This window comes from Dipodomys merriami, unplaced genomic scaffold (assembly GCF_024711535.1).
Source record: "Dipodomys merriami isolate MVZ:Mamm:240054 unplaced genomic scaffold, mDipMer1.0.p SCAF_20, whole genome shotgun sequence".
NCBI lineage: Eukaryota > Metazoa > Chordata > Mammalia > Rodentia > Heteromyidae > Dipodomys > Dipodomys merriami.
In genome coordinates, this window is record NW_027203382.1 from 8,668,258 (window position 1) to 8,690,334 (window position 22,077).

Sequence of the window (22,077 nt, forward strand, 5' to 3'; positions counted from 1 at the left end):
AAAACAGGACTGGAGGCATGGCTCAAGTGATAGAATGCTATCCTCGCAAGTGTAAGGCCCTGAATTCAAACATTAGTGACCACCAAAATGTTAAAAAAGCAAGCAAGAAAGATTAAAAGAAATGTTAGGCTTTTGTTGCTTTAAAAAATTAACTTTTTTCTGTGCTATAATAACAAGAAAACAGAAAAAAAAACATGAATTCTTTGTATTCTCTCAAATCTGAGGTAACAGTTTTTTCTATATCTACGGTTGAATTGACTCACAAGGAAGGCAAAATACTAGATTGGTTTTGTAAACCTTGATGACTTTTTTTAGCTTTTAAAAGAAGATTGGAGGCAAAGGGGTTACCATTCATTAAAGTGGGTTTTGCATTACCTTTAAATTTCACATTGTGTATCATTCTAAGAAGGCCAGTAATCTGGCCTTCAACAAGAGCTGAGTATGTTTGATTTTTTTTCAGATCAACTGATTTCCTATGCTGCTTTAGCTCCAAATTTCTTTCTTTAAATTTTCTACCAATTAGATGTATCAGGTAATATTACAAAGAATAAAATGATTATTTAAAAATCATAACCACAAGTTCTTAAATAGTATTATGTCTCTTTTAGGAAAGAAAAATGGCATATTTTGTAGCAGTTGTAACTCAGCAAAAGTTATATCTATTGGTTATTTGCACAAGTAAAATGTTACTGGCACAGTGAAAATGATGCTTCAGTTGCCTCAAGCCATGGTACAAAACCAAAGAAGTGACTTGCTATTATTTTGTATTTCTTTAGTTTTCATATTTCTCAAAGGCAGGAAAAAGCTAGTTACATAAAATTGTGGATAGACATGAGCTTTTAAACAAGAGCATAGTTCATAAAATGCCAATGGGTTTGAGTCCCAGGTAACTTCTTAGCTGTGTAGCCTGAGGTAATTCATAGGACTTACTTGAGAAAAAGGAATAACAATGTATTAATACCTACCCCACAAAGGTGTTGGTGGGAATTCCTGGAGGTGGTAGTAAAAATGGTTATAGTATATTTTCAGCACCCAATAAATACTAACTGATGAACAGCAATTGTTTCTCAAAACAAATCTCACCTAAAGCAGACACCTAAACTGTCACCATTTATGGAAAGGAATTGTTTGTTTACTTGTGGTAAAGTTTCAAGTTATGTTTGACTTGGTATCTTTTTTGCAAATTCTCTATCATACAATGCAGTTTAAGTAGAAGGATTAATGAATGCAACTTATATAGAAGGATATAGGTAGCAAAACTGCAGTCCCAGACCAGCTTGAAGAACAACAACCTAAAAATAAACTAAAGCAGAAAAGGCTCTTAAACTAGTGGCTCAAATAGTAGAGCTCCTACTTTGGAAAGTGCTAAGGCTCTGAGTTCAAACTCCAGTAACCACAAAAAGAAAAAGAAAAAGAAATCTCATTCCTTTTCTTAAGACTAATAGAGGGTTAGTTCAAGTAGTAAAAGCAGAGATACTCCTAAGAGTTTAACAGAATCTTTTGACTGAAAAGTATCACCTTTATTGCTTTTGAAGTCTTTGTCAAAGGAGTTTCCCTAGCTATTTCCAATCTGCCCTTAACTGGATGCAGATACCAGATTACTACTTTATTTATGCCTCATCCTGTTCAGTTAAACCCTAAAGTTACTTAATTTTTCAAAAAGCTACTTGTTGCAAATGTTTAAAACTAAAAAGCAAAAGGTTCAAGGTCTACCCAGACTCACTTCCAATGAGAATGTTCTTACAAAGATAAGAATTATTTAATTATCCTGCCCATGTAATTGTAACCCCTCTGTACAGTATGTTCACAAATAAAATAAAATAAATTAAAAAAAAAAGAATTATTTAAGAACATATCATATCATATTTGGTCACATAATTAACTTGTAAAAATGACTTGCTTTTTCAAGTATATTTTAAAGTAAACATTGAGTCTAGGTCTCTGCTTTAAGTAAGAATGTTTTTTACTTTTAGAATTTACTCCTTATAGCTGCCCTCCTGTTGCAGAAGTCAGATGCATGAGTAGTTAAGAGTTCTGTTGGAGCAGTTTGCTTTGCTTTAAAAGATAGTGGGAAGGAACCACTGTGGGCAATGGGATACATTGAAGTGGTTGGTATCTGAGAGAGATTGTGCTAGCCATTTGAATGCTTTGGATATTCTTGAAAGAAAACATGTATTAACCAGGATGCCAGGTCAAGGGGCCTTCAAAGGAGACTAAGAGCTTAATTTGAGGGAATCTGGGGCAGACTGACTGGAGCTGATGACTAGTCCTAGAGCTTTTATATCATTTTTTTCTTTGGTGCTTGATATTCAACTGTCAGTGTATCTTATTGTTCTTTTCAGAATGTCTGCTGTTCCACCATCTCTTGTTGGCTTCTGACTCACTCATGCTAATTTAGGCCTTTCATTAACTCCAGTATTTTCAAACTTCATCTAGCGCAGTTTTCAAGCTACTTTCCCTGCCCCAATCCATCTCCATCAAATTTATATGTAGCAGAAAGAACTCCTTTCACACACACTTTAGGAGTTGTTCACATTAAACACAAGACTTCCAGATCATCAGTGAGTAAGAAGAGTAATTTCACAGAGTGATAAGCATTTAGTGCAAAATCCTAATCATCCTATTTATTCTATCACAGAAAAACTAAAACTAAAGAATTTGGGGGATACAGAAGACCTTAGGCAGGAATCTTGGGGTACAGTTCCTTTCCACTAGGTTATGTCTCAGTGTGAAAGAATTCTATACACACACAGACCTGCCCTCTGCCCACACAGTGCCCATCTTTGCCTTCCTTGAGTGTTTCTCAAGGGGCTGTCTCTCCCTGGAGCCTGTTTCCCGTATTCTGCTACTCAAGATTCATCTTTCTGACAATCCCTTTGACTTGCCTAGTATTTATCCTTAATCATACTCTCTTTTCCCCTTTGAGAATTCATCCTGCATTTTCTGATAGTACTTAGCCTAGTGCTTAATCATTCTCAACTTTTCCCTCACTAGTTTGTGAACTCTGTTTGAGGGTTAGACCCTCACACTCTCATATCTCCCACTGCACATATGTGTGGAGCACAAGGTAGTACCAAAAACTAGCAAGGCAAACTAGGAAGACTCAGTCCAGGATTCTGAGCAAAGCTTAATTATTAATGGAATACCAGGACTAGGGAAGGAAGATGGGTATGCTACATAATTTCTAAGGCTTGTTCTGGATTTGGAATTCTATAATTATAATAAATATGTAATTGAATATGGTGGGAAGAGAAACTGTAAATTAACCAAGATTGTGTGCCTGGAAAACCAAGAAGATAGAAATGCCATTACCAGAGAAGTAGGAAAGAGGTGCCAATTTAGTTGGAAAAATTGCAAATGGGGGAGTTGTTTAGTATTTGCCAGTCAATGAAAGAGGGTGGTGTGTGTGTGTCTGTGTGTCTGTGTGTCTGTGTCTGTCTCTGTCTCTGTCTGTGTGTGTCCCCCGCCCGCACATGTGCACACATGCACACACATATGCGCACACATGCACCATTCCTGGGTTTGAACTCAGGGCCTAGACGCTGTCCCTGAGCTTTTTGGTTCAAGGCTAGCACTCTACCACGTGAGCCACAGCCTCATTTCCAGCTTTTTGCTGGACTCACAGAGTTTCATGCCTGGGCTGACTTTGAACTAAGATCCTCAGATCTCAGATGCCTGAGTGGCTAGGATTGCAGGCAGGAACCACTATAGCTTGGCTTTCATTGCGAGTTTTTAATGCCAGGTGTCCTGTAAATCATAGCAAATAGCAAGCTGAGAGATGCAAATTGAGGAATGAAGAGATTCTGTCATCAAACAGGTAGGATTACTGGCTTTTCCCCTCAAGGCTGATGCTCTATCACTTTAGCCACAGCAATTCAGTTTTTTGGTAGTTAATTGCAGATGAGTCTCATGGACTTTCCTGCTCTGGTCTTGAGTAACTAGGATTACAGGCATAAGTCATTGGCCCCTGTTTTTTTTTTTTCTTTTGAAAAGAAACCTATGATCAAAAAGCTAGGAGGACTGGTATATCTAAGTACAAGGAAGCGCTAGTGTACAATGTAATTGAGAAAAAGAAAAGTATGCATTTATTTGACGCAGAAGAGTTGATGAACTTGAGTGGAGAATTTTAAGTTCTAAAGGTGAGCTGAAGGTAGCATGTAAGTAGTAAGGAGACAGAGTAAAGGGTAATCAGTGTCTAAGGAGTCCTTCACTATTATAATTTGAAGGGTAGTTGAGGAGGCAGGACTGGATGGAAACATTGTGGAGGCTGGAGATACAACCACCTATTTCTACTCAAAGACAGTTCCCCAAGCTCCTATAGGCATTCATTTCCTCAGGAACAGCAAGTTTGAGGTCAGGTTTCCTCTTAAAGAAAAGAGACCTTTTATACTTTCATAAAACTTACAAATTGGAACGAGTCGCTTCTAAAAGTCGAACTTTAAAAATTAGAGCCTACATTTTTCTTTCTTTCCTTTTTGTTTCTTTTCTTTTCTTTTTTTAAGGTCCAAGACCAGGCCTTAAACTTAGTACCTGCTGCCTTTGCTCATTGGCTAGGGTTCCACCAAATAAGCCATGCCTCCATCTCCTTCCTTTCCTTTTTTAAAAACCCTTTCTTTTCTTTCTTCAAAGCCCACTTCGACCACAACCAAGAAATTAATTTGTCATATGGGGGGTACTTCAATTTTGTTGATAAACTTAAGGTTAAATTATCTCTTTATGGTGATAGAGCAATAACAGTATTCATTATAATGTTTTCCAAAACATTATCTAGTTTTACAAATAATAATACTACTCAATTTTATAATCAGGCTATCTCTTTTTAAGAAGTACTATCCTTTACTTCCTCTCCCCTCTTTTGTGTATTATAATCCTGATTAGGAAACTTTGCCATTGTTTGTGCTTGATTGAACTCCAGCACTGGCTCAGCCTTTTGGATCATGGTTAGAATTCTACCAATTGAGCCATTTCTCCATTTCCAAATTTTGGTAGTTAATTGGAGATAAGAGTCTGCCCTGGCTGGCTTCCAACTAGGATCCTTAGATCTCAGCTTCCTGAGTAACTAGGATTCTAGGTGTATGAGGTACTGTAAGCTGGTAGTGAATTTTGAACCTACATAGAAGTTTTGGGAAGTAATTGGAAGTTTGTAGTTGATATGATGAGGTATGGATGAGAACAGAAGTGCTGTTTTCTTTCTTTGTTCTTTTATTGTGTTTTTCTTCTATGCCCATAGGAGGGCTTGAAGTCAGAGCTTTACACACTCACTTGGCTTTTTTGCTCATTGCTGGCTCATTTGAACTATGCAACCAGCCCAGTATTTTTGCATGTTAAATGGAGATAAAGGTTGGGGATTTTCCTACCCAAACTGACTTCAAACTGTGATCCGCAGCCCTCAGCCTTCTGATTAGTTAGGATTACAGGCATGAATCCCTAGCAATTGGCACTGCTTATATTTTTATACATTACATTTGGATATTCTATTAAACACTACTCAACTCTACTTTGTTCACAAATTTATAATAGCAATTTAGAAAAGCATTATTGTTGCAAACTATGGTTGATACTCTCACCTGGTAAGAATTTCATGAGAACAATCGGTAACCTTTTGATGCACAAGTAAAAACTGTTTTGTAGCAAGGTGTCTGTGGCTCCTGCCTGTTATCCTACCTGCTCAGGAGACTGAGATGTGGAGGATCAAGATTCAAGCCTATTCCAAGCAGAAAAATCTGTGAGACTCTCTATCCAAAATAGCTGGCAAAAAGCAGTGCTGCTGGCATGGCTCAAGTGGTAGATTCCCAAACAAGCAAGTAAGCCAGGCAAGTGTGAGGCCCTCAGTTCAAATTCCAACACTGCTAAATAAAATAAATAAATGAATGAATCAAAAAGTGAAATAAAAAGCTACAATTGACTCAAGTATTTTTAAATTTTATATTTCTATTTCTAGCATCCTGTTGAATTTTTCGAAGTTCGTCCACATAACTCTTCCCTTTTCTTACCCCTATTAAATGCAAGACCTCCTTAATATAAAATTGAATGAGTACACTAATGTTTTGTTTTGCTAATCTTGTCCATTTCAAAAGCATAGCTAGCTACACTGCAAATAAATATCTTTTAGTTGTATGATTCAGAGAAATGTAAACAGTTCACCAAGGCTTCTTCACTTAATGACTTACAAAAGTGCTCATTATAAAAGGATATTTTAAAAAATATGGCAGTGAGTAAATGCATAGAGTTAAAGTTTATTTTTTTTATTTCTATGTCACAGTAACCAAGATTTACCTCTCTTGTGTTTCTTTTAACAGAATTTAATTCCTTTTCGACCTTCCATTCAGTTCCAAGGACTCCAAGGGGTAAGTACTTTTGCTGGCTTAGCAAAAAAATAAATCTAATATTACTCTTATATGCTATAAAACTGACCATCCAAATACAATCAGTCACTCATATGAACTTTGTGACTTAATGACAATTTCTGACATCTTTGATTATGTTTGATCTTCCTAATTTATTTAAAAATAATTCAGGTAATTATTTTTGAGATTTTTTTTTCTTGATCATATATTGCATATTGGAATCTTTTCTGAATGTTTAAACATCAAATTTTTTGCATACGTTATATTTACCACAACTAAACATCCATAAAATTACTAATGCTATGCAAGTTAGAATTATGATTGCTGTTACTATTAATAAGATTTTGCTGCCTTGTACACTTAGTTTCATAATTGTACATGCTAGAAAGCAAGATATATAAATAGAAATTAAGCTTTTCTGGTATACAGAATACACAAAGTTCCCTATGTCTATTTTATTGCTACATTGAAATGTGTACTGTGCTTGAGACTATAGCTCAGAGAAAAGAGTACAAGCCCAAGGAAAAAAAACAAAACAAAACTAAGTATAATATATAATAACTTGTAATAAAATGGGTGTTTGAATTTGTGTTTTCAATAGATGGACAATTTTATATTAGTGTGATATTATAAGTTATTATCTTTAATATTTAATATTAATAAAACAATAGGGCTGGGAAGGTGGCCCAGTGGTAGAGTGCTCGCCTCACATGAGGCCCTGGGTTCAATTCCTCAGCACCACATAAACAGAAAAAGCCAGAAGTGGCACTGTGTTTCTAGTGGCAGAGCACTACCCTTGAGCTGAAGAGCTGAAGGACAGCGCCCAGGCCCAGAGTTCAGACCCCAGGACCAACACAACAATAACAAAAATCAAACAATAGACTTTTGTTTCTTCCTTAAATTAATATGCACGTCTGTTCATGCATGCTAAATATAGAGTTAGCAGATTTTAGGTTATAGAGGAAAGGCAAGCCAAAAAAGAAGTTTATATTCTTTATTATTGAAAACCTATGTATTTGTGTATCACAAATGCAAACAGGTCAATGTTAACAAATGCAATCTATCTAAACTTTATAACTAAAATATTTCAACAGATTAATTGTATCATTTAATGTGGATTAGGATATAGTACTTGCAAATCATTTGTGTAATGCTAAGTTAAAGGAGATATTTGTGTGGATGTCAGAGCTTCGCTTCTACAGGACAGCTTACAATGAAGTCCTTTTTCCCCCTCAGTAACTGAGTGTTCATGAATGGATTCTAATTGGAACAATTCTTCCAATTCCTTCCAATTGTTCTACTTGGAACAATTCAGTTCTTCTTAATTTTGTCAGATAGCTTCTTAGGTAGCTTTTAGTGCACAATGGTTACATATTTGAAGGTTTAGTTTATTATTTATTTAAGGCTTCAGGAGTTTTCCTTAAAGATGTAGAAGGTATAGGTCTGTGTGTGTGTGTGTGTGTGTGTGTGTGTGTGTGTGTGTGTGTGCACGCTTACACGCCTGTGCACATGCTACTACTGGGACTTGGGCTCACATCTGGAACCCTCACTTGTCTTTTTCACTCATGGTTGGCACTCTTCTACTTGAGCCACCCCTACACTTCCAGCTTTTTGCTAGTTAATTGGGGATTAGAGCCAGAGTGATTTCCAACAGGAACCTCAGATCCTCGCCTTCTAGGTAGAATGGATGATAGGCCTGAACAGCCAGTGCACAGCTTCCTACAAATTTTAATGACCCAGCAATATTTGAAGAGATGTTCCAGGCCAAAGTCCAGAGGGGTCAGTCAAGGGGTATCAGATGGTAGAGCAAGATCTAGAGAAGTTGAGCTGTGTTTCTCTCACTAGACGTTGTAGGGCCATATTTTGTTTGGGAACTGCTGCCTCCCTTCAAGCTAATATAGGACTTTTTCTTAGAAGTCACCACAACTAAGACTGAAAGACTAAATAATAGAGAACTGATACTGGGGTTTCCAAACACTCAATTCTGACACTTGCAGACTTTACACTCAAGGAAGAGGCATGGTTTTTCTCAAACATACTCATTACTGCAAGGCCTAGGTAAGATTGAAAGCAAGCAGTTTATATTTCAGATCTGTATAAATCTCCCCTGGATGATCTTTGTATCACTCTTCTTCCTACTGTAACCTTTCTCTGAATATGGTTTGCTGATAAAATATAATTTAGTTATAAATGACTGCTAGACTTAACTCAGCGCATCTTTCAGTTTTAGCAGATAAGCTTTATAGTCCAAATGAATACAAGGGGACCGGATTTAGTACCATAGATAAGCAATGGAGGCATTGCAGTCTGAAAGATATAGGATGCTTGGCTCTACCTTGCTTATTAGGGTCTGTTTCTTCAAACTCCCACTCTTTTTATTATTCTAACTGGGAACAAAATATATGGACTCAGCATTGTTTCAGAGCCTGCAGCTGCATTCCATTTGCCCTTCCCCCTTTCTCTTTGCAGAGCTCTCCCCAGCCCTTTGGGACTTCGTAAAAACAAAGAGTCATTACAGGGGAAAGAGTGGGTTGGCACAACCCACAGGGAATACGCAGAGCCTTAAATGTGAGGGTCTTCTATACAGGGCTCCTCTGTTTCTCTCAAGAGTTGTGATAAGTTAACATCGCCTTTGCTGATTGCTTTCCAAACCCCAAAGAAATATGCTTATGTATTCCTATGTGGAAAATACTCAAGGCTTTACGTTGGAAGGTTTAAATTTAGATTTTACACAAAAGATGTTTCCTTAGTGAGAAATTTTATTTGTATCTTTATATTAAACACAATTGAAAATTATATACCTTAAGACTATCATGACAGTGTCATAATCAGTCATATTTGAAGCATCTGTAACAGTATTAAAAACGTCCTTTCAAAGTCATCATGTTAAAAAGTGTCTTGTTAAAATTATCCCTGATGAGACTTATGCTAAATACTACATGGTTATGCTGTTCCTTGTTACTAATTATAGGATGCTTTTCTTAAGTAATGTCTTTAGAAGACCAGAATTTAGGTCTTGGCAGGTTAGCTTACAAGCATATTTACTTTTCTGCTTGAACATGTTTTCCTAGGTTAGAGTTAACCTCTAAGTATAGACTAAAATATTAAAATATAAATGTATGCATTATCCTGCCCATGTAATTGTAGCCCCTCTGTACAGTATGTTCTCAAATAAAATAAAATAATATTAAAAAAATAGCAGCATATTGTTAAAGAATAAAAATAATTCTAAGACTCATTGATATGAATTTTTATCTTCATAATTGGGCAACAGCTTTTGTAGCAGAAAAAACAATCTGATCTTTAGAGTTCATTCCATCCCTATTTTTTATTTTTTGTTTTTTTGTTTTTTTTTGCCCGGTCTTGGGGCCTGAACTCTGGGCCTGGGCGCTGTCCCTCAGCTCTTCAGCTCAAGTCTAGCACTCTACCACTTGAGCCACAGCCCCACTTCCGGCTTTTTTTTCTGCTTATGTGGTACAGAGGAATCGAACCCAGGGCCTCATGCATGCAAGGCAAGCGCTCTACCGCTGAGCTACCTTCCCAGCCCATCCCTATTTTTTAATTGAAGAGGACACTCTGGAAATTGGATAGTAATTGAAGTTTTATTTCTGCATTCAGAAAGACAAAATGTCTATAAGAACAGTGGATTCTGATGACTAAACTCATGGATGTTAGGAGGTTGAACATACCATCAAAAATGTCTTGTTCATTCTGAAGGTTGTGGGTCAACCAGTTCTCTGGACAATTCCAATCCATACCTAGGACTCTTGAGGTTTATAAAGATTATAAGTATCTGCAGATAAGCATATCTGAACAGAAAAAAATAGCTGGAAATATTGGCACAGGCAACTTCACTGAGTTGTTAGAGATGCAACATTCAGAGGAATGATTTGCCATAACGCACCCAATTTTTATAAGCTACAAGCAAGCTTTATAAAAGTCAGGATAGTTCTGACTCTCTATTTTAACTATATGGTAAAACTGTTGTTGGATGTAGTGGTACCTGCCTGCAATCTCAGCACCTGAGAATCTCAGATTGGAAAATTATGAGTTCTGAAGCCAGCCTATGCTACATAGCAAGAACCTTTGTCAAAAAGAAAAGGGGGGGGGGAAGGAAGGAAGGAAGGAAGGAAGGAAGGAAGGAAGGAAGGAAGGAAGGAAGGAAGGAAGGAAAGAAAGGAAGGGAAGGAGGGAGGGAGGGAGAGAGAGAGGAGAGGAGAGGAAAGGAGAAGAGGAAGGAGAAAGAATTTATTTTACTCCTCATTTTTACACCTTTATTATTATCTTTTTTTTTTTTTTTTTTTTTTTTTTTTTTTTTTTTTTTTTTTTGGGTCCGGTTGTGGGGCCTGAACTCTGGGCCTGGGCACTGTCCCTCAGCTCTTCAGCTCAAAGCTAGCGCTCTACCACTTGAGCCACAGTGCCACTTCCGGCTTTTTTCTTTTTGCTTATGTGGTGCTGAGGAATCGAACCCAGGGCCTTGAGCATGCAAGGCAAGCGCTCTACCACTGAGCCACCTTCCCAGCCCCTATTATTATCTTTAAGTAGTGATATAAAGCATATTTAATGCCACAAATCAGGAAAGTGAGGGAGAAAGACATTGATCAAGGTGTATTATACTTATAATTTTTATTATATATTTTATTTATTTGTTATTGTGCCAGTCCTGGGGTTAAACTTGGGGCCTGGGCATTGTCTCTGACCTTTTTGCACTCTCCCACTTGAGCCACAGTTCTACTTCTGTCTTCTTTGGTAGTTCATTGGAGATATGTATACCGACTTTCCTGCTCAGGCTATCTTGAAACCACGATTCTCAGATTTCAGACTCATAAAGTAGCTAGGATAGCTAGCTAAAATTTTTGGTTTTAAGAAGAGAGTTGAAAATAGAAAATATTTCTGTATGTCCTTTGCATTTTCTACACTGAGTGTGTAACCCTGAGTCATACTCACTTTTCCAATAATGAACCAGGAATCGCTGGCTGAACAAGTTCTAAATGTACGCCTTCCAAAAAGTACAGTGACCTTCTGAAGATTAAATTGGCATTTAACTGCCAACCCTAAAGCCGAATGGTTCTATAAACTTCTACATTAGAGTCATTAGAACAGGCAAGATTTTGTTCTCTTAAAAAATTTAAAGTAAAAAAATTAAACTCCAAATTCATAGGGCAACATTCAGAAATACTTTACTAATTATTTGTTATACTTTATAGAGATTGAGGAGAAGACTGGGTCTGAAAAACTAAATTATACAGTATTTTGAAATTAGTAGGCAATTTCAGCCTGCCTTGAAAATGCTTCTACAGACTGCTCTTCCCTACCCCACTTAGTACCTAGGAAAGCAAAGATAACTATCAGCTTGAAACAAGCAGCAAAGACAAAAATAAATTCACAACACTGCCATTCCATCTTAGATAGTAGGTTTTCCCTCTTAACTCCTTTTCCCTGCCATTTTTGGTTTGGCTAGCCTACTAGTTTTGCCAACGGTTGTGTTTAGTTAGTCTGCTCAGAAGCTTGCTGACTAACAGCTACCTTTATTCTCTTGCCTCTAATTATAATTAACACTGGAAGGATGTTAAAATTATATTCTTTTGTTATAGTAGTTCTGTTTTAATTTTTAATTTGTTTTTTTCATTTCTAAAATATAGTGGTATACTCACGGAGATGATATTTATTTTAATATTTACATTGAATCACTACATGTTTATTGACTAAGAGGTTAATAGAGTAGAAAATTTATTTTCAAAGATATTTAGCTATAATATACACACTTGTTTAAATGCACATTTTAGCCAAGGGTATGTGCAAGCTGGCTCTAGAAATTCATCACAAACTAATCATAATTCAAAGCTATTGTAAATTAACCAGCTTCTCTATTTGTTTCTAATCCCCCCTCCCTCCCTCCTTTCCCTCTCTCCTCTCTCTCTCTGTCTCTCTCTCTCCTTCCTTCCCTCCCTCACTCACTCTCTCACCTGGATAAGGGCTCCTAAATAAGCAGAAGTAGTGACTAAATTGACCATCCATATATGTGTATAGATAGCATATATTATATATATGCATGTGTGTATATATATAAATATACACACACACATATAGCATGAACAGATACCACCACTGGCACCAGCAATACAAAGAGGACCTAGGCCAGAAGATAGGAGGGACTTTGACTAGATTTCTGGGGACACAATCATTTGAAACTGCTTGCTGACCACAGCTTTCCATAGATTCCAGCAAGGGCTATCTCAAGACAAATCTCCAAATATAAGCACTCACTGAGGTGCTCACCTTTCATTAAACTGCATCACTTTGGAACGCATTGATACTAGTATTCTACCTGAAATCTGAAGATACCACAGATACCATGAATTACTTTGCAGTGTTGATTACTGTTGCATTCAATAAACATTCCAGCACCAGAAGCAAAATATAACCTTAAGACAAAAGCTAATATAATGTTAAAATTCTAGCTCTTATTCCCAAATGGCATTATCCAACAGGCATTATGTCTGTCAATAAAGTCTGCCATCAGCTGGTACCCATAGCTCATGCCTATAATCCTAGATACTCAGGAGGTTGAAATCTGAGGATCATAGTTCATAGCCAGCTTGATCAAGAAAGCCCATGAGACTCTTATCTCTACTTAATCACAGAAAAAGCCAGAAGTGGCACTGTAGTTCAAGTGGTAGAGTACTAGCCTTGAGTAAAAAGGACTTCAGGGACAGTGCCTAGGCCCAGAGTTCAAGCCTTAGGACTTGCAAAAAAAAAAAAAAATCTGCCGTTGATGGCTTTTAAATTTTTGATCCTCACTAAAAACTAAAATTTAGGACATTGTATCATCTCTGTTACAAATAATGTCCCTTTAAAAACAGGTTTTTGCAGCTTGAAAAAATAATTTTACGTGGGTTTTTAAGCTTGAAAAGTTATTTTACCTGTCATTGTTACTTGTTATTATTGAGCCATCCTTTACATTTGAACTATAAGCAAGTAAGAGATCTTTATGTATAAGATATTATGTATAAGATGAACTTGTGAGAACTTTTTGAAACAAATTAAAATTTAAAGGAAGAAAACCAGAGCAGAACAAAACAAAACAAGAAAAAAAAACCTTAATAGTATATGTCTAAGCCCCAAATCTTATCTCAAACAACATGTAACACATTGAAGAATGCTGTGTGTCACTGATTCTAGGGTATATGTTTTCTTTTTGACATGTTGGCTCTTTGAACTTACAATGCATGTCTTTACTAGTAGTACTTATTTTTATATTACAGTTTATCAGTATTTTATGTGATATAGTATACATAAAATCATAAATCTTGAAAGTACTACCATCTTAGATTGATAAGCTGCAACAATACAGTGGAAGTATATAGAGTTCCTGTTAAGAGAAATAAAATATTAATATAAGAAAGTATTTCCTGAGCCCATTCTTGACTAACTTGACTATTATTAATTAATAGCCCCATATATTAGCTAACCTAAAAAAATTACAGGGAAAGTATATTCTTACAATCATGGTTTAAATTGAAAGGGATAAACATATTTTTAAAAAAGTTATCAACTTTGTATTTAGGCCAAAAACACTTTTATAACTTATATGTTTAGCAAACAAGTTTAGAAGGAAAGAGTTTTATTAGCTTCAAACTTTAAAACTCACTAGATATGGTTTGAAACATGAATTTTTTTCTCAGGCTAGGAATTTTTAAATCCCTCTACTAAGTAAAGTCTTATAATTTATCCTATATGTAATATAAAAAGCAGACATCTGTTTTATCATTTTGCATATATGTTTCAAGTATTTTTCAGCAATTTCCATTAACATTTAGAAATATTATTTCTTAGACTCCCCATTTAGTTCTCAGGATTCTCATTTGATCCTCATAACAACAGTGTGAAACATGCCTCCATTTTCTAGTGTATAAACCATAGCTTCAAAGTTGCATTGCTTGTTGAAGCTTACAAATTCTTACTTGTTGGAATAGTATTACTTGATGAAGGAGCTTGCCTTAGTTCTTTATTTCTGTTCTCACCCCTGTGATAAATGGGCAGTGAGTATTTTAATTTATTCAAGTTTACAACAAACGTTTGTTGAGCATGCCTTGACTAGCAAGGGGAAGAGTGATGGTCAGGAAGACCTCAGAGAAGAAATCATGTTTGACCTGAAGAATATTAAGGAGTTGGTTGGCAAGAAAAGACACAAATACTTTTGGGGCTTTAGTTGCAGCATAACAAAATAGCAAGTAAGTATGGCAAATAACCCCATCTTCCAAAGAAGTTATATGTCACCCTAGAGATCAATGTTTCTCATCTATAGGAATTCGTTATAGGTCTATTATGAAATCTGAAAATCTGGACCTCTTCCCATCCATCAGTTTTCTTGTAATAGCTAGATTCACTAATATGAGACTATGAGAATATGCACATATGCAGATACAAGCATGTCTTCTCAGGAGAAAGTTCATAGTTTTCATGAATTTCTTAGTAAGAAATTTTTTATTTTTTGCTGATTCTGGAGTTTGAACTTAGGGCCTCAGACCTGTCCCTGAGCCCCCAGTGCTCTACCTCTTATGCCACAATGCCATTTCTGGTTTTTTTTTTTTTTCTGAGTAGTTTATTGTAGATAAAAGTCTCATAGACTTTTCTGCTGGGACTGGCTTCAAACCATGATCCTCAACTGTCAGCCCTCTGAGTAGCTGGGATTATAGGCGTGAGCCACTGGTGCCCAGCCCTCTGGCATTTCTTATAGGGGAAAACTACTTCCAAAGATGAATCTCTCTCAATCAATTTTACAGACAATTGCATTAAGACAGCTGACTTTTTTGTCTTTTGCATATAAGGGTGTGGACATTTCCACAGCTTAAATAAAAATTGTGCACTTTATTTTACCTGTACTTCGACAATGTGATCTGGGATTTTCTATTCTATTCTCTTTTATTAAAAAAGAATCATAGCCATAATCCAATGGACTAATGTCATTAACATCTAGTAGGTTACAATTTGTAGCTTAAAACACACTGCAGGAGATCATCATCCATTTAAAAATTTAGCCAGGCTATCATGTAGTCAAGATTTGCATTTTAACATGCTTCTCTGGTAGCTGCCTTGATTTATTATATGTGTGTGTGTGTGTGTGTGTGTGTGTGTGTGTGTGTGTGACACACACACACACACACACATATATATATATATATATATATATATATATATATATATATGGAAAAGATGGAAAGGGAAGACTTAATTGGCTCTGGGTTGATTATTTGAGCATTCAGTTGGATAGTGAGCCCATTATTCACTATTTGAATGATATTCAAGCAGGTTGAGAGAGGAGATATGCATATTCATGATTGGGATGTGCTGTACTTGAGCTATTCAGGTAACACTCCAACTCCTGTTCCATGGAGATGGAACTGTCCAGGAAGCCTTAGCACTTAGAATGTGGAATCATACAAGTAATTCTAGAGGAAATTTTCTACTGTTTAATTATGCCTGAAATCCAACAAGAAAAGGGAAGAGAGAGATTTACAATCTCTCTGGCATGAAGCTATATAGAATTTATTTTCAGCTGTGATGAATACTGACTTACACAAGAACACTTCATTTATGAATATTATTGCTTTTAATTACCTAGAAGCTCTGTTCCTTGATTTTGTCCACACTAAGAACAATGGCAGGTTAAAGGAGATGAGCTATGGTATGTTAAGTTAGTGGAAGAATAGTCAATGGTGAAAAGTAGTCACAATTATAACAGCAACATGATACTGAAAACTCCAAGTGGGAAGAGATCTCATATGATATGACATTGTTTAAGTATAAAATGACAGGCAGAATGAAACACCATATTGTGTATGTTTTATATGTGATAAGTTTAGCAAAGAAAGAAGAAACAATAAACTTAAAAGTTAGAATATTGGTTTCCCCTGGTAAGGAAAGACAGATGAGAAAGAAGGTGAACAGATAGGTAGAAAATCATTATTACTAGTTTAGTTCTTGAGTGACAAGATTACAGTTCATTATGTCATCAAGCTTCATAACAAACTATATTTATTTGTAGGCTCAAATGTTAAGTGAATTAAAGCTTATTCTCAGTATCATTCATTTTAAATATAATTTTTCATGTTTATGGGATAAATGAGGAAAACCAGAGTACATTTCAATAGTACTCCAAAGCCATGTTATATATATTCTCTAATTGTTCCCAAAAGATATTTTTTGAGATGTCGAGTTTAAAAATCCTGGATAAACCAGTAAAGCTTTAAAAAACAAACTGACGAGAAGAATAGAATGGTAGGTTTTGAGAGCATATCTATAGCTAGACACCAGCCATGTATCTTTCTAGTCAATTACTTGATAGAATTGCTTTGTCATTTATCAGTGGAAAAAGAAAGGTTTCTCCCTGTCTCTAATCTTTCTCTCCAGTCGAGAGAAGGTACAGGCAGAGGTGCTATCAGCAAGGGTGTGGGAGGACAGGCCATCTTTATTTCTGAGTTAACACTTGACATTTTTCGAGCAGTGAGTTTGTGAAATGGTTTCAGGGAGGAAAAGTCCAATCTGGGAAGGATAGATTAGGGGAATTGAAGTTGGCAGTTAGTTGAATTTAAAATGATGCAGTTTTAAGGGGTTAGTGTAACAAAACTCAGGATTCAATATAGAACTGATTAAGAACTAAATTGGGCACACACAGTATAGGTTGATGAGTATGCTGCTATGCAAAATGAAAAATCCTTTATAATACTTAGAAAGCTCAAAGTATTTATAATCACTCAATATTACATTAGGCATATCTTATTTTAGAGAGCAAAATGTAGTCATATTTATGAATGTGGTGATAATCTACTAATCAGTACTGCGGTCTTTTTTAAATTCATTTGAATGATTTTCAGTTTTCTCAGTTGTATTGATAATTTATGAAACTGAGTCTTCACAGTTTAGAAAAGAAGATATTTGGGAGTGTTTATCCACCAAACAGTAAGATGATGTTGTCTTAGATTGCCACAGCTGTCTGAAAGTTCTGTAGTAAGCTATAAAGGAAAACTTTGTGCTAAGGATTCTTGGTGATTTGTTGGTTGTTTTTTTAAAAGAAGATAGTGTTCTGTTCTTCCCTTATAGAACTTGAAGAATAAGATAATCATAAACCCTGGACTATATTTTGGAGAAAGTCTTATGCTTTGCATTTTCTGATTCTTTAAAAGAGAAAGAAAAATAATTTTTTCTTCTTTTAAAGTGGGTTTAAACTGATTGACTCATGAATGGCAATTAGTCATAGTGATAACCTGTAATATAATTGACAATTCTTCTGCAAACCTCATTGTTTCAGTTTGCAAATCAAGTGAATGAACATTGTAGAATTATATAAAGTATATATGTAAGTAAAGATGAGTAATAAAAGCATCCCTAATGGTGAAAAAAAAAGAATGGTAAAAAAGAAAGAAATTGATTTCTTTCTCTGTGTCTCTCTCTTTCTCTCTGTCTCTCTGTCTCTGTCTCTGTCTCTGTCTCTGTCTCTCTTTCACACACACACACACACACACACACACACACACACACACACACACACACACACACACACACACACACACACACACACACAAACACACACACATATTTTTTTTGCCAGTCCTGGGGCTTGAACTCAGGGCCTGGGTGCTGTCTCTGAGCTGCTTTTGCTAAAGGCTAGCACTCTACCACTTGAGCCATAGCACCACTTCTGGCTTTTTCTGAGTATATGGTACTTAGGAATTGAACCCAGGGCTTCATGCATGCTAGCCAAGCACTCTACCACTAAGCCATTTTCCCATCCCACACATATATTTTTAAGATTGCATTGACAGCATATTTATTGATTTTGTTATATCCTGCTTTTAAGCATATATCATAAACATCTTCCTATCATAAAAGATATTTTCAAGTAGCTGCCTAGCATTTTATTGTGTGGATATATTACCATTTATTTAGCCATTCTGTTATGAAACAATTTCTGTGCAGAAATAATAATAATCTTATATACAAATTTTGTGCATAGACTTTTATTTCCATCTCTTTTTTGAGGAAAGATTCTTAGATGTATAATTTATTAGGTCAAGGTAGTAATGGCTTTCACATTTAATTATTATTATTATTATTAACTGATGGCAAGGAATTTTTATTCCAGTTATGGTAAACACCACTTTTTAAAAATGATACATAGAATAAAATGTACAGGTAAATTTTGAATATAGAAAGTTCTAAAAGCTCACATTGTATTTTAGTCTGTCTTTCTTTCCTTCTTCCTTTCTTTCTTTCTTTTTTTCCCTTCCTTCCTTCCTTCCTTCCTTCCTTCCTTCCTTCCTTCCTTCCTTCCTTCCTTTCTTCCTTTTTTTTTTTGTCGGTCATAAGTCCTGAACTCTAGGCCTGGGCACTGTCCCTCAGCTCTTCAGCTCAAGGCTGGCTCTCTACCATTTGAGCCACAGCGCTACTTCAGTTTTTTCTGCTTATGTGGTGCTGAGGAATTGAACCCAGGGCCTCATGCATGCAAGGCAAGCGCTCTACCACTGAGCCACCTTCCCAACCCTTATTTTATTTTTTTAATTTACTTATTTTGTCAGTACTGGGGCTTGAACTCAGAGCCTGGGCACTGTCTCTTGGCTTTTTTTTGCTCAAGGTTGGCACTTTACCACTAGAGCTACAACTCCCCTTCTGGCTTTTTTGGTGATTAATTGGAGGTAAGAGTCTCATGGACTTCCCTGCTGGGTTCAAACCTCAGTCCTCAAATCTTAGCCTCCTGAGCAGCTAGGATTACAGGCATGAATCACTAGCTCCGAGAATCACATTTTCAATCACTGTCACTGAATTTTGCTCCCCACTCCCGCCCCCATACACACACTGCCTACCCTACTAGCCCCAAGAGTACCACTGCTGCTATTTCCATAGAATTCAGGAAGTGTCTGTCACAAGGTGCTTTCCCTGACGAATATTGATTGCACATTTTTTCAGATTTCAAAGTTAGTCATTCAATAATGTTTAAAAGCTGACAGTATAATTTTCTTGGTAATATCTGGCACAGCAAAACTTTTCAGTGTTTTAAGATATGACGTTTCTTCGATATTCTACTGCCTGCATCTGATGTTGCCAGGAGTGGTTTGAGTTCTTTTATCTTACTCATGTTTCTCCTAATACAGTGGAGAGAGTTTTTATTTTTAATTCATAAGTATGAACTCTCTTTGGGATAATTACCCTATTTTACTATTTTTTAAATAATTATATTATTTACCTAAATTTTGATATATTTTGCTTCTTTAATTTTTTCTGTATCATGGTTTATGGTACTAATAATTCAACATGTCTGTTTTTCTACCTTCATCTTTAGATGAGTGTCATCTCTAAAAACACATGTCTCCTCCTCTTTTTTCTCCTTCTCCTCTTTCTTTTTTTTTTTTTTTTTTTTTTTTTGTCAGCCATGGGGCTTGAACTCTGGGCCTGGGCACTGTCCCTCAGCTCTTCAGCTCAAAGCGAGCGCTCTACCACTTGAGCTACAGCGCCACTTCCTCTCCTCTTTCTTTTTAAACAAGACAATGAAATGAATTACTAGCCAGAGGATAAAATGTTTTACTACTTAATATAGTTCTTTTGGCCTAGAGGGATTGTATGGTACCTCCTAGCAAAATTAAATAACTATCTAGTAGATAATTAAGGAAAATTTTTGTGAGATAGGGCCAGCTGTTGTCACCTTCACTTATAATCTTATCCACTTGAGAGCTGGAGATCTGGAGAATTTTAAATCAAGGCCAGCCTAGACAAAAGGTTCAGGACACCCCATCTCAACCAAGAACATGGAAGCATGCACTGTCTTCCTCGCTACCTAGGGAAACACAAATAGGAGGATTGCACTCCAGGCTGGTCCCAGCATATAAAATGAGAGCCTATCTCAAAAATAATCTATGCAAGCTGGGCAATGGTTGTTCATGTCTGTAACCCTAGCTACACGGGAGGCTAAGACCTGGAAGATGGGGCTTTGAAGTCAACTCAGGCTGAAAAGTCTGTGGGACTACATCTCCAATTAATGAGCAAAAAGCTAGGCTAGAGATGTAGCAAGTAGTGGAGGGTTGGCCAGACAACCAAGTGGGAGGACCCTGTGTAATATTTGCCCCTTTTCCATGGGTTCTTTTTATTACATGAAGAGCTTATCAAAGACCAGCTATACAAGTCCTAGAAATCTTTTTAGTTCTGTATTTCTTACACATGTAAGTCAATTTATCTCAAAGGTTTAATGATCCCTTTTATTTACATTAGACCTGCCAAGGTCCCTTAGAAATCAGGACTGTACTCTCTAATTTAGCTCTTGATGTGTATATCTTGATGTGTATATCAATAGCTGTGAAATCAGAAATAATTTTACTTTATAACTTTTAGTTGAAATAATTTTGCTCTATAAGCATAAAGGAAATTAGCAAGTGAATTTAATTTAAGGTATCAAATAGAAATAAGTTCTTTTGGAATAGATTCCACAACAGAAGTGTATTTTCAGATCAGACACTTGGGGAAATATTGGTAAAAATTATAATATTACAAGCATTGCTCACTTTTAGAGGTAATTACAGCTTTGACCTAAGGAAAAAAACTTACAAATTTTTAAAAAATGTTATTATTTATGAAGATTGAATGCTTTAAAGTAACACGCTGTGGTTCCCATGAGAACCCTTAATTCTATTTTCTTTGCTTCTTTGTTGTGCTGTACCTAGTATCCGGGGCTCTCTGGGGCTCCAAAGGCAGCATATTTTTTGTACATAGGACACTTGGGAAGCAGTGTTTGCTACCCTTCCCCAGTAGCAGCAGGCATCTGTAATTTTTCAGCCTTCCATGGAGACTTGTTGTGGCTGATTCACTTCTGTATCTTTTCTTTCTGTATTTTGGGTTTGGGACAATTAGAAATATTGCTAATCTTTTTTATTGTTTTCCCAGATTGCTTCTTTGGCTTCCATTTACACTAATGTTAAAAAGCGTTATCCTAGAAGACCTGTTATTCCTTCCTTTTGTAAATACCAAGAATTCACCATATAGTAGAGCCCACTTTTGATTATCCTCAAGGTGCTTGTTACCATCTTTACCCACTTGAAAATTTAAAAATCAACCACATCATTATGCTAAGGAAGGTGTGTGCGTGCTTGCAGCAGACAGGTCAGGAGCTTCCCAATATTGTTCTTATCTCATCAGGGCAAATTTTTAGCACATACTCTGTGCATTATTATGTCAAGCACCTCCGGTAGAGCATCTCTAGGTTTCACCATAGTCATAGGAGGCATAATATTATTATCTATATTTTACTGGGAAGAACGCGAGGGTTGCTCAGGCTAGTTACTTACCAAGGAAACACAAATGGTAGGCACTGGAGCTGAAGCAGGAAATTGGTCAGACATTACATGTGCTTGGTTTCTTTCCTTCCTTCCTTCCTTCCTTCCTTCCCTCCTTCCTTCCTTCCCTCCTTCCTTCCTTCCTTCCCTCCTTCCTTCCCTCCTTCCTTCCTTCCTTCCTTCCTTCCTTCCTTCCTTCCTTCCTTCCTTCCTTCCTTCCTTTTTCCTGTATGTTTTTTATTGTAAAAATGCTGTACAGAGGGCTTACAGTTACATGAGCAAGGTAATGAGTACATTTCCTATTGAGCATTGTTGTCTCCTCCTTTGTTTTCTACCATTCCTTCCCCCCCACTAGCCCAACCCCCCTCCCCGAAGTTGTAAAGTTCATTTTCAACATAATATTTTGTACA

General features: G+C 36.4%; 1 protein-coding gene across 1 annotated transcript in view; it reads left to right on the forward strand.

Annotated features, from left to right (window-relative positions):
* The window catches only part of Ell2 (elongation factor for RNA polymerase II 2), a 72,265-nt gene that overhangs the window by 9,805 nt on the left and 40,383 nt on the right, over positions 1–22,077 (forward strand). Inside the window, exon 2 of the mRNA XM_070031045.1 lies at positions 6,300–6,347. Within this exon, the coding sequence (XP_069887146.1) occupies positions 6,300–6,347 (48 nt within the window). The remainder of the gene's footprint in view (positions 1–6,299; positions 6,348–22,077) is intronic.